We start from the raw sequence: 14,137 nt of genomic DNA on the forward strand, positions 1-14,137 counted from the left end.
TACACGGTTTTTTTTCTTAAATTTAATAAAAGGCTATCGGTTTTTTCCTCACATACATCGTCCATGACCAAACTTAGTAACAATTCCATTTTACTGCACAGCGCGTTCATAAATGCAACAAATCTATTTGCAATTTTTCAACAAATCTATCAGTTGTATGAATTGTCACATTGACAGTGCTGCCAGCACTGCAAGTACTGCGCATTATAATGCGTTTCTGAACATAGCCATACATATATTACCGTTCGAATTAGCTTTATAGAGTTTATAAAATGATTTCATTACTAAAAATTTTGTATGTACATACATACATCATTTTTCTAATAGCGGTCGCCCTCGGCAGGCAATGCCAAACCTCAGAGTGTATTGCTGCCATGAAAAAGATCCTCATAAAAAATATCTGCCGTTCGGAGTCGCCTTGAAACTGTAGTTCCCTCCATTTGTGGAACAACATCAAGGCGCACACACCAAATACGAGGAGGAGCTCGGCGAAACACCCAAAACGGGTGTACGTGCCATTTATATATATATATATAGGGTATATTCAGAAACGCACTATAAATGCGCAGTAATTGCAGCGCTGGCAACACTGCCAATGTGACAAGTGATGCAATTGATAGATTTGTTAACGATTTGCAAAAAGATTTGTTACATTTATGAACGCGTTTTACACTAAAATGGAAGTATTATTGAGTTTAGTTGTTGACGATATATTTGAAGTAAGAAGTGATAGTTTTTTGCTAAATTTAAGAAAAAAAAGACGTGTAAAGCTAAAAAGAAGATCACATATAGTAAGATGTTCATTAAAATGAAAAATTCCCAAAAATAAATCTTTTTTTCCTAGTCGCTAATGCTTTTTAATTTATTGTGATTGTAATTCACTACTTTTCCAATTTTCAAAAAAAAAAAAAAAAATCTTTTTTTGAAACAATTAGAAAATTTTCGCTGCGCGATTTTCCCGTCTATTTTCAAATCTTTATTCACTTTTTTTATTTCTTCCGCCACCTTATTCCACAAAACACTCTTTTTCCTCCTCCCTGAAGCAAATTCACTTTCCATGCTCAGTCGGACTCTGAGAAGCAACTTTATTTCCGATGTACTTAGATAATCGCTAAAATCAAGAAAAATGTAATAAAATATTGTTTTAATAACGTATATTTAATATATCTTTGCATTAAAAGCTAAAAAAATTAGTTTTATACTACTTGAAAACATCAGACATCATATTAGCGTAATCAGCAGTATTAAAATTTTTCCTGCAAATAATGCGTGACGTTTGATACAATAATGGCGTTTTGGAACGCGATGCATTTGCAGTACTGCCATATTTGCATTTCTGAACGCATTGTCAACACTGCAAAAGTACGTTGCGCATTATAATGCGTTTCTGAATATACCCTCACTTGTAAACATTTTTTGACTCAGAATACTCTCACCGTATGCCACTGTCAACATTACAAGTGCTTCCATTTTTTAGTCAAAATTTGATGCAACTCTTTGATCTATTTTTTTCGATAGCAGAAAACCCCGAACACGCAAAACACTTGTCTTATTTATGCCTGTAACAAACAAACTAAACATGCTACATTGCTAAAACCGTGAACATATCTTCGAGACGAGTGGACCAGCATAAAAAAAATAAGGGAAAGTCGAATGTATGTAGCCCGCGAAATTTAAAAACTCCCCTTATTTTTCGAACACACCTCGTATATTTAGAGGAGTTCGCAGATAAAAATGGACTGTCGCAAATATTTACATGTATGTACACAATTTTATTGTCATTTGAAAAAAACACCTCAACCGCAACAAGAAAATTACAGATGTACACCAACAATGTAAAGAAGTTTAAAAGTAAATGAGGACAAATCTGTACAAGTAATATTTACGACAAGAACTGAGCAGCAACTATGCGGATTAAGCTCAACAATAAAAATTTTTTTCCTTGTCAACTGTGCCCCACAAGTAATAATCAAGAGGATTGCCAAAAATCTGCTGACCAGTGGTAGGGTAGGTTATTCTTGAGCCAAGCCTGAGTCTTCTTTGTCTTGTGAGCAGGTGCGGAGTCCTGCTGAAACACATATTCTCTTCCAGCAGCCACGCGGTCCATCCAGGGTTTAACAACTTGCGTTTTTTTTTTAATCAATTTAGGGCTTTTTCCGGCGCGAAGTGACTCTAGTATCGCAGCTCTTCTGTCCTGCTCTCGACTCATTGTTTCACTCGCACTTACTCCGGCACTCCAATGTCAATCAGGAAACAATACACTAAAAATATGTCCCTTTATCAGCGGTTTTAGACTTAACGCTACTGCTCCAGAGCTTTCGAAATGTTTTCCGGATTTACCTCGACAGCCCTGTACCAAAGCAACAAAAAAAAAATAACACACTAATTCGACACTGTCAATACACCGTTTTTATAAACTTTAATATAGGTTTTTTTTATTAAATACATGCTGTGAATACGTATTTAATAAACTTTTTTTGATTAATTTAGTATTTGGTATGATAACCGTTAGCTTCAATAACATTTTGCAGGCGCTTTTTCATGGAATGGACCAATTTGTCCATGTCGCATACGTTCGGTATATTCTGCTGCATTCTTTGGATGCCTTTTAGCGACTCTTTTCTCCAAACAGGTCCACAAATTTTCAAACACGTTTATGTTAGGTCTCTGGGATGGTATATTTATAACTTTACCGCAATTGTAGAGAAACCACATCTGCACATTATGCTCCTTGGGCTTTGGATCGTCATCTTTGTAAAATTTTAAATTTGTTTTATTTTCAGAGATAAACCTAAATTTCTTAGCCGACTATGTTTTTTTTAATATAATATATTTAAATATTGTTTGGTGTCCATTGTGCCGTCAATAAATACCAAGTCTCGTACTCCTTTATTTGAAATGCACCCCCAAACTATACGGAAATTTACTCTCTATCAAGCTATCAAGGGCTTGCGCCATACTCTAGTCGGTACAGTATTATCTTTGTCTCGTGGCAAGATATAACGTTGTCCCAATAATCTCCTGTTTCGGAAATGTTGTTCGAAGCAAAAGACAGGAGTTTTTCTATATTTTGTGCAGACAGAAATGGTTTTTTGCGTGTTGATCTCGATGAATATTTGTGGTGCAATATGGCTTGACGCGAAACCAGATCGATCATGTTGTGATAGATGGAAGACACGATTCTAGTGTATAAGATGTACGTTGCAGCCAAACTGCGCACACGCCTCTGTGCAGCAAACAACGTACATCTACCTACGCAAGGAATGTTCGACATCGAAAAGCTGCATTCACAGCAGACATCCAGAAGATTCGCCACTCGACTCTCAGAGAATACTTATCCAGTTTGGAGAAGGCAGAACTAACAGCGCGGTTGTTAAGGGCGATGATGTCAATATCATCGGCATACGCCAACAATTGTACGCTCTTATAAAATATTGTGCCTGATCGTTTAAGTTCTGCGGTTCATACGATGCTCTCCAACATCAGGTTAAAGAAGTCACACGAAAGCGTGTCACCCTGTCTGAAATCTCGTTTGGTATCAAACGGCTCGGAGAGGTCCTTCCCAATTCTGATGGCGCTGCTGGTGTTGAGCAACGTCATCTTGCATAGCGGTATTAGTTTTGTAGGGATACCAAATTCAGACATCGCGGCATACAGAAAACTCCTTTCCGTACTGTCGAATGCAGCTTTGAAGTCGACGAAAAGATGGTGTGTGTCGATTCTCCTTCCGTGGGTCTTTTCCAAGATTTGGCGTATTGTAAATATTTGGTCGATGGTAGACTTTCCAGGTCTGAAGCCACACTGATAAGGTCCAATCAGTTGGTTGATAGTGTGCTTCAACCTTTCACACAATACGCTCGCTAGAACCTTATAGGTGATATTTAGAAGACTAACCCGAGGTAATTGCTAACGAGTGTGCTAACGTAGGTCCAGACATCTGTATTAAGTGCAGTTAGTGACGAACACGCAGAACGCCTTTATCAAGTGGTCGCTGCATTTGAAAAGCGTTACCAAAGAAGTTGGGTGGAAACTATGGTCACAGATTATTGTAGAAGAGATGCCATCTGAGTTCCATTAAGAGAAAAACCAGCTGCATATACTGTGAAGTGAGATGTGGTAGAAAATATGAATTTACGTATTCTTAATAATCAATACCAAAGAATAGTAATCATATTGTGTGATCTCAGCTAAATTTAAATTTGTAAAGTTGTTAAGTAGTGTTAGCGCAAAACCCAGGTCGGCTTGGTAGGGTTCGTGCTTTAGTTGAGAATTTGGTAACATGTGACATGTTAAGTAATGTAGCAATAAATATACTCCTATTCATATTCTAATATATTCAGTTGACACAAATATGTGGTCCCCTTTCCACATGCTTATAACCATAGGTAACCCTAAAAATTGGAGCACAACAATTTTTATTATTGATAGTTCTTCATTGTCAATTTTTATAAAAATTCTGTAATTCTGTCATTTTTAAACTGTGACAAATAAATTTCATGGTATTGCGGAGTCTTTGGATAACCTAAACAAAACAAAAAACTTTGACATTGAAAATGGGTGATGTTTTTCAAAAACATTTTTTATACGATTTGGCAATCAACACCACGATTATTACTTTCGGTCATTGTGTTAAGGGTTCACTTACTGCTTTATGTTTGTCTGTGTATGTATGCATGGACAGCAACATATATATATTTGTCAGATGTTCGCTTCTGGCAATATATATACTTCTTCTCTATGTACATATGTATGTGAATTCTATAGTTTTAAAAATACATTTAAGCAATTGAGCCTTTTTTTATTTTTATGATTCTTACTAGAACTGCCTTAGGCATTTATTTTTTTTCTGCGTTTGCTTTTCTTTGCTACTTAAGCATAATTCAAGTATACACACATTTTCAGACACTATGCATTCTTAACGCTAATCATCTGTATCAGTTTGAATTAGGCACTAAAAAGCGATCAACGCTCGCAATTCTTGAAATATACTATTTTTTCAACACAGCTTACTAAAATATAAAACGTACTCAAAAAAATCTTAACTATTGTAAGTTTTTGAATCACAGGATTTCCCTATCTTAATTATCTTAATTCTTTCGTGGTATCGATATTCATTGTCGGTATCGACAGCTTCGATTTCTCCACGAACTTGATTGCTACGATATTAATTACATATGCAAGAGCTTAATTTCATGAAAATATGTTTCAGCTAAATTATCTCATGCTAGACCGCTGTTTGTTCAATTTCTGTGGCCGATCGTAACAATTTATATCTTATATCGACCATTCCATAGTTGTTGGGTGAGGTACGACGTCGCAGCAGTAAATTTCTCCACATTCTGGATTGTGATATAATTATTGGCGAAGATTCCTTGGCTTGACTTCCTCACATATAAGTTTTAAAATCCAATTTTAAAGTCCCAATCGATATGGGGTGTCACCGTTGACTAAAAGAAATTTCAAGCCAACATGGGCATTTCATAATATCTTGCCGCTTGTAGTGTTCGCCCCATCCTTTTACAAAACTAATGCAGATGCTTTGCATGTTTATTGGACCTGCTTCAGCACCAGGAAATTGTGAAGAACAGTTAAGTGATTGAGCCCTAAGGGACGATAAAAGAAATGGTTAGTTAAAATTATTTCCATATATTGTAGTTACTTATAATATTATACCTATTATTATCGAAGGCTTTCAGACAGTCTCCTGGTGCCACTTTATAAACACATGTTAAACTTTCATTCAAAGTCGGTGATAAAATAAAAACTGGTGCCTTAGACCGGTTGTAAAGCCAAACACCATCAGATTCCTGACTTAGTATCAGACCTAGAAAAAATTTATTAAGAATAAATATAGTATGTGTATTTAGGTATTTATGAGTGTAATTAAATAATTTAAGTAAAACTTACCTAAGCCAATTTTCTGTCTTGTGTTTTCAACGCCCTCTCGAGATGGTGTACCCTTTTTTGCAGCTAATTCCATTAAGCACATATCCTGACTCCACTTACAATCACTTGAACCTTCTGCATAAATGTTCACAAAGGGCTTTTGCACGCAATAACGATTTCCAACACGCTCATTCAGCTCCCAGTATGCCACTTGGCACCAAGATTGTCGCTCTAAAAAACATGGTGAGAAAATAGGGTGGAGATTATAGCTGTGTGTTTGTCTATTGGACTCAAGGCTAAATCTATAACTACAGTAGATCATAAGGGATTGTTCGAGTTACGTCCCACGATTTTTTAAAGTATCACGTTCGATGTGAAATTCCGGAAACTTTGGCCAAAGTATTTACAGCTTTCTATTGAATTCTTAAAAAATCGGCCATTGTTGCGTGCAAAGTCTTTTAAATTGGCATAATAAAAATTTTGTTTGCACGAATCCTTCATTCTTTTCTTCGTAATCTGCAAGCAGGGTTGCAAACGTTTATAAGTGCGGCAATACAGACGCATTCATACTCGCCTCGAACAAGTCTCATATAACCTTAATTCAATATTTCTACCCACACTATTAGTGTGCACAACGATTTTATTTTGTTCACATAATGGTTGATGTAACAAATAGACATATGCATATATATTGTACCTAAAGGCTCCGGTTGATGAAAGCAGTCAATGTCTGTCCAAAATTAATGCATTTCAATGAGCAAAAATTAATGCATTTCAATGAAACTTCTTACACATATTACCCTTTGTCAATTGCCTCGCCTCCGGCCATGCAACGGCTATTTTCAAAAAAGAAAAAACATGGTAAGAGGCAAAATTTCGCAAATTTGGTATAAATAATGAGCCCAAGAAAAGAAATTTGTAAGTACAGTTTTGAAAAATGGGTAGTGCTACGCTCACTTTTGGGCAAATATGTGTTAGAGTATATCGATAACTTGATAAAAATCTTCCAAACTTGGTGCATTTCATTATTATTGAGATCAGATAAAATATAACATTTTATATACTAAGGTTGAATTTCCGTCTGTCCCTCTGACGTCAGAAGCTATATCACTCAATATCTATGAACTTGTTTGATTTTAAAAATTAACAGCCGCCGCCCCACAAACTTGTTTTTTTTGCTAATTTTGTCTTGCTAAGGACCCATAAGAAAATATAATGGTGTATAATTTCGGATTTCTTCCCCTTATCAAATTAACTTAAAATTCCCCTATGAAGCCAAAATAACACTAATTGCTGACATGTTTACAAAATATGAGGTAATTATTAAAGTTGCAAAAATATTTTCCAATACATAAAAACATTATTTTTTATATTATTACATATTACGACTTCGATTACCCAATTTGTGTTAACTTGTTTGGGCTCTGCTCGGTCAAATAAAAATTTTCATTATAAAAGAAAAAACTCACGCCAAATACGTAATCGGTCAAACGAACGAGTTAGCAGAATTTCGCTGAAATACGTTACTTTCTTCCCGACGCTATATATCTACTTATATATATGTAGATATGTATACATATATAATGTAAATGTAAAATTTGCTTTTTGAATCGGCTATAAAATAAAACTAATCAATATTTTTTAAAACTTTTTTTTTTATTTTGAAGATTGAACATTGTCATTTGTGAATGAAAAATAATATCGTTCAAATGACTGCCACGACTGGCTTTACAGTAGGCCATTCGATCAACCCAATTTTTAAGGACATTTTCTATTGTTTGGGCTCCAATTTCATGAATGGTTCGATTTCGTGTTTTAAAGCATCAATCGTCTCTGGATGGTTCGCATAGCATTTGTTCCTAACGGCTCCCCACAAAAAATAGTCCAACAGGCTTAAATCAAATGTCGTCCATGTCATGTTCTTCAATTTTTAGAAACAACTCGTTGAGCATGTCACGGTAACGCTCGCCATTTACTGTAACCGCGGCTCCTCGCTCATTTTCGAAAAAAAATGGCCCGATGATGCCGCCAGACCAAAAACCGCACCAAACAGTGACTCGTTGTGGATGCATTTGCATCTCTACAGTAACGTGTGGATTTTCTGAGCCCCAAATCCGACAATTTTGCTTATTGACGTAGCCACTGATGAGAAAATCAGAAAAGAAGAAGAAGACTCACCACTTTGGAAATAGGTTTTCAATATTTCCCAATTTTGTTCAAGCGTATAGCGTCCTATTTCGTAAATGTCAAACCTTTAAGTAAATTATGAACACATTTGACATGCCATTTGTGTTACCATTCTTAAAAAAATAGGTGGTTCAAAAAGCAAACGCTATATGGCCCACCCTGTATTTACCAACGTAAACGTACGCCCGTACGCCCGTATCAGCTGACACGATGAAACAACGATATACAATACTACGGAACGGAACGGTGGTGAAAATTCATTCATTAGTTTCATCGTGTCAGCTGAGACTTTCCTGAATGTTTACCCATAAAGGCAACCGAATGCGAAAGATAAACCACACAATAAAAAAAAAACCAAACGATGATAAACACTAGTTTACACGTATAACGAAGCTCGTTAAAAAGTGATTTTTAGGGATTTGTAGTTAAAAAAATTGTATTTCCTGTTTATAAAAAGAGGTGAAAGATGATCAAGATCACTAAGATAATTAATGCATATTAATGATAATTACAAATAAAAATAAATTACAATACACTGGCTAATTTCTACCTATCACACAAACTCGTTGATAGGTATATAAACAACATATACAAGTGGCAAAAAAAAAATCATTCACATCCCAAATATGAATGCATTGACACGTTTTCCTATACCTAAAAAAATACCGGCATACATATGTAGATTAAACATATATATTTTAGTTCCTGGACTTTAACTATTCCATTTTCATCATCACACCTTATACAAATTTATAAATACTCGTACGTATTTAAAATATAAGGAACTTACCTTCACTATCAGTCATTTTGCCTATTTTGGTTGAAATATTGTTGTTGTTGCATAAAATTTCGGTGCAGTCTTCGTCTGTAAAAAACAAATATTATTCACTAAAGCACAATTTTTTGTTCTAAAATACGCTGAAATATGTATATATGTATATGCAAACACATCAACATGAAACATAAAAGATACAAAACATGATTGACTGAACAACAATATTACACTGGCACATACATCCATGAGAGGTATTTGGGCCAAGCTGTTGTCACACAAAAAAGGAATCTTCAGTATTGTGCCGCTTCCGAACAGCGGATGGAAGAAACGCATTCGACGGTTTGTCGTTGACTGCCGAGGAGCGACCCTTATTAACAGCGACCATTATTAAAACAATTTTCCATCACTTGGTGGTAAATGTCAGCAGTGGGGGACGATCCCAGGACCTACTGCCCATGCCACAGCTGGCTAGATCATGGCCACCGCTGCCTATAAATATTTATATTCAATTGCTTTTATTAAATACAATTGCTCACAGAAAGTGAAGATCTTATTTTTAACCATTTCTTGTAAACAAACTATACACTGAACCTTATCCCTCTACTTTTTATGGAGTTTTTAAAATCTAATGCAAATACGAAGATACATGTGTGTATGTAAACATCTAAACTTTCAAGTATATTTTGTGCACAAAATTTAGTGTATTTACATTCTGTAAAAAAAAGAGGTTGTCTGTAAAGTCGGCTTACTGACGATAGTTTAACGTGACAACGTCATAAGAAAATACTGATGTAATGGTTGCAATTTTCAAAACAAAATTTTAATTTAATGTCCATATGATTGTATACATCTTGAAAAATGCACCAAAGTATATGTATGTATGCATGTTTATATACATATATTAGTATACAAGGTAGGTGCTAAATATTACCATAAATTTTTTTCCTTCATATACATATAATAATAAATTAATAATAAAAACATTAAAACAACCGTTATTATTAACAACTAGTCGTCACTAATTATAAATTCGGTAAGGATGATGATGATACACTTGGCTTTATTTTAAATTTTTCAAGTAAATCAAATTAATAACAATCAATACAAATCTGTGAATTTGTATACATATGCGCATAATACATACATATGTATATAATATGCTCACTCAAGTAGGAGAGAGCCAGATATCGAACGTTGCCGAATGCGAGGGTCGATTGTGCTCTTTGTCGTTCGTTCCGAGCTCTCGCTTGCAGTTCAAGCAAGGTAACGACGCATGAGCAAGATAACGACACATTTTTTCGTGCGTGCAGCCGGCTAAATCGAATTATAAGACGTTATCACGTCAAAAATATCGGGAATTATTCATTTAAAAAGCGCGCGTTACACATATCTCTAAAAATTTTTTGCTGGAATGTTAGTACAACTGTCCTCTTAAGTGTTGCAGAGTATGAGCGTGATCTGTCTTGTCTTTTAGCTTGTTTTTGGCATTTGATTATATCAGTCAACCGCTGGTGTGCTCTGCGATTTTCACTATGGATAAAAATATCGAACAAATAATTTGTCTCAAATTTTATGTTTTGAATGGGTTGCTTTGTCAAAAACACGGGTCTACGAGTGGTATTAGGCTTTTGCAGAAGGCGGAGAAGTCGTAGAAACTTTGCTCCGATCTGGTCGTCAAAGCCGAAACCCCAAAAAACCACGTCAGTGTCAAAAGTGAAAATCATGCTACTCGTTTTCTTTGATTATCATGGTGTTGTGCACTCGGAATCTCGCATACGTTCCAAATGGTTCTACGGTAAATAAAGAATATTATTCGGAAGTTATGCGACGTTTGAGAGAATATGCGTAGGAAACTGCTCATTTTGTGTAAAGAAAACTCATAGATCTTGCACCATGATAACGCACCGTCTCACAAAGCTCAGTTTGTGAACACTTTTTTGACCAAAAACTCGACAAATTTTATCGCACACCCACCGTATTCATCGGATTTAGCCCCCTGTGACTTTTTCCTTTTCCCAAAATATAAATTGCCACGATAGAGGTCATTAAGGAGAATTCGCTGAAGGAGCTGAAGAAGATCTCTTCAAACGCGTGCTTTGATGACTGAACTAATCGTTGCCATTTGTGTATTGCTTCGGATTGAGCCTATTTTGAAGGCGACAAAATAAATTTCGATGATTAAAGAATTATATATATGTAAATAATTGGCGCGTACACCCTTTTTGGGTGTTTGACCGACCTCCTCCTCCTATTTACGGTGTGCGTTTTGATGTTGTTCCACAAATGGAGGGACCTACAGTTTCAAGCGGACTCCGAACGGCAGATATTTTTATGAGGAGCTTTTTCATGGCAGATATACACTCGGAGATTTGCCATTGCCTGCCGAGGGGCGAGAAAAATGTTTTTGGCGTGATAACGTCTTACAATTCGATTTAGCCGGTTGCACGCACGAAAAAACGTGTCGTTATCTTGCTCAATCGTCGTTATCTTGCTTATGCGTCGTTACCTTGCTTGAACTGCAAACGAGAGCACGGAACGAACGATGAAAAGCACAATCGGCCCCGCGTTCGGAATGTTCGACATCTGGCTCTCTCCTGCTTGAGTGAGCATATATATGTATGTATATGCGCATATGTATATAAGTTCACATATTTGTATTTGCATATGCCTTCTTCCTGTGTGCATGGTAATGAACCATTTCTCTGTTGAGAATAGGACGATGATAGGAAAAGTAGGAAATGAAAGGGGGTGTTTCGAGTGTAATGTGCCTTGAAAAAGGCAAATCGATGATGTTGCCTCTTAGTGTTGTTGACTTATTAACGTCTGATGACCAAACGAAATTGAACATATCTTTCATGAATTTGATAAATGTTTCGTCATTTTTCACGTTTGTGTAAATGTAACTTGACCTATTCTATTGCGATTCCATTAACCTCCTTCTCTATATCCATACAAAATATCTATCAAACAAATAAAATTAAAATTTTGTTTTAAAAATTTCAACCATTACATCAGTATTTTCTTATGACGTTGTCACGTTAAACTATCAGTAAACCGACTTTACAGACAACCTCTTTTTTTTATTAATTTTGGTTTCACCGAGATTCGAACCAACGCTCTCTCTGTGAATTCCGAATGGTGATCAGCAACCCATTCGATTTGTTTGTATGCAAAAATGTTACACAATACGAACAACCGCAAATGATTATGAAAAAGGATGTCACCCAGAAACCTGCTTTGCGGAAAACAGTACTGAAGTACAATGAAGAAGGTTAAGGTTTTAATATTTTGGCTGAAAGTGGCAAGTAATTTATCGAAATGTTTAAAGCGACTTCAAATAAAATTTCCTGTTTTCAGGTTACTGCAGTAGAATTAACCAAGGAGTTCTTTTTAACTGTTTCATGCAATGTGAAATGCGGAAAAATTTCGCTATTTAGAAATAAATTTTAAAATTTAATATTCTAATTTTTTTTGGAGATAATTAGTATAGGAAATAATATTCCTTCCTAATATTCCATAGTTTTCTTCTGTCATTTGATACCAATTATACTGCGAGAAATTTAAGTCATGTTTGCGTTTTTTTATTTTTGTAAAAAGCTAAGGAATGATTTTTACATGATACAGTCCTCTAATGGATACCGATCAGTTCAGCAGTATTGCCCCTAATCTACAGAATTTGCTATACCTACTAGAACAGTGTTTTCAAGAACAATGCTTTTAACTCCAAGTATTTGTAAATAACTTTAAGCCACATTCTGCTCAAAAATGAATGTCTGTCAAGTAGTCCACACTAACCAAAATTACGAAAGTCTTAATCTTATCAAAAATCCGAGGCAACTGCTCGAAAGCAGATATCACATATTAAACACCATTTTCTCCGAAGACATCCCAAAACTAGCACGATTAATGATCTGGAATTCTCAAAATACCTTCAAATAGCCATCCACAGAAAACAACCAACAACTGAAACACTTTCACAATGGTAAATATGTAAACACCATCAAACCAATGGTCAAATGGTCCCATGCAACTCGATGAAAATATCACATATAAACGAAGCAAAATCTCCTAGAATTATTTAACATCACACATACATAGATATCTAAATTCCTTGCATCGGGTGTTTTTAGCTTCATGACAACTATCGATATCGATAACTATGGTTTCACAGTTGAGATTGGTAAATTGTGTTAACATTTCTTTTCAGTACGGTTTGACAAGTCAACATTAGTCGTTAAGGCCAGAACAACGCTTCCAAATTGTAGAAATACTCGTACACTTTGAAAAAATTATATCTGTTCATGAAGTTCTTGGAGCGAAGTGTCGAAGATGATGCCGAAATCTCGATTCATCGTCGTTCTCAACTTGTTAGCCTTTGTCTTTCAACTACGTGGAAAATTTTACGTAAGGCTTATTTGCCTATCGTTTGCGTCGCATTTTTGCTGATTTGTATTTAATATTGAGATTTATTAGAAAAGTTTGTAGATTTATTCGTAGTTTTGCTAGGTGTATTTAAATGTAACAAATAATTTAACAAAAGACCTTACTAACATTATACAATATTATTTTCAAAATGTCTTATTAGAACCTTACATACTATGCACATATTTGTTTAAAAAGGGGCGTAATAAAACTCGAATTTTATTAACTGTTAGCACGCCCATTTCTTTTTTTAGGCTTATCATTCCCACCAAATATGAGCAATTTTACTTTATTTATAACAGAGATCTCAGATTTTTTTTTAAATTACCTCATACCCAGGAACGGAATTTCAGTTTTAACGTATAAAAACGGGGTGTGGTTTTTATTCGATCTAAACAATATCTATTTATGTCGATTTTAAGTGAGGTGGAGAGCAATGCATATACCAAGTTTGGACGAGTTTTATTAAGTTCTTGTTGAGATAAAGTTATTAACGAGAATTTTGTTTTTTGTCACCAGTGTGCCAAAGTCGTGTGTTATAAAGAGAAAAATGTGTACCAAGTTTCAAGAAACTGTGTACATTTTTTACCAAGCTGTCGTGCGCATGGACGGAGATACATGGCTAAATTGGCGCCTTTAATCATTCCGAACCTTTTGGTATATACATATACGCACATATATATACACCGATCTCTTAATGCTGTTACATGCAACCGTTATGTGAACAAAATTACAGGGTCCGGCACTCGAAGTGTAACCAATTCTTCTTTTCTTCTTAATTGGCGCGATAACCGCTTACGCGATTTTAGCCGAGTTTAACAAAGCGCGCCAGTCGTTTCTTTCTCGTGCTAACCGGCGAAAGTTGGA

General features: G+C 35.4%; 1 protein-coding gene across 6 annotated transcripts in view; it reads right to left on the reverse strand.

Annotated features, from left to right (window-relative positions):
- Positions 1-4,457: 4,457 nt before the first annotated feature.
- LOC128871904 (mothers against decapentaplegic homolog 7) overlaps positions 4,458-14,137 on the reverse strand; it is a 50,500-nt gene continuing 40,820 nt past the window's right edge. For all 6 annotated transcript variants that reach the window (XM_054114069.1, XM_054114068.1, XM_054114066.1 and 3 more), the window contains 4 exons: positions 8,864-8,938; positions 5,908-6,117; positions 5,674-5,824; positions 4,458-5,603 (listed from right to left, as the gene is read on the reverse strand). In XM_054114069.1, coding sequence (XP_053970044.1) covers positions 5,438-5,603; positions 5,674-5,824; positions 5,908-6,117; positions 8,864-8,938 — 602 coding nt within the window. In that variant the 3' untranslated portion in view covers positions 4,458-5,437. The remainder of the gene's footprint in view (positions 5,604-5,673; positions 5,825-5,907; positions 6,118-8,863; positions 8,939-14,137) is intronic.

Source organism: Anastrepha ludens, chromosome 2, assembly GCF_028408465.1.
Source record: "Anastrepha ludens isolate Willacy chromosome 2, idAnaLude1.1, whole genome shotgun sequence".
Classification (NCBI taxonomy): domain Eukaryota; kingdom Metazoa; phylum Arthropoda; class Insecta; order Diptera; family Tephritidae; genus Anastrepha; species Anastrepha ludens.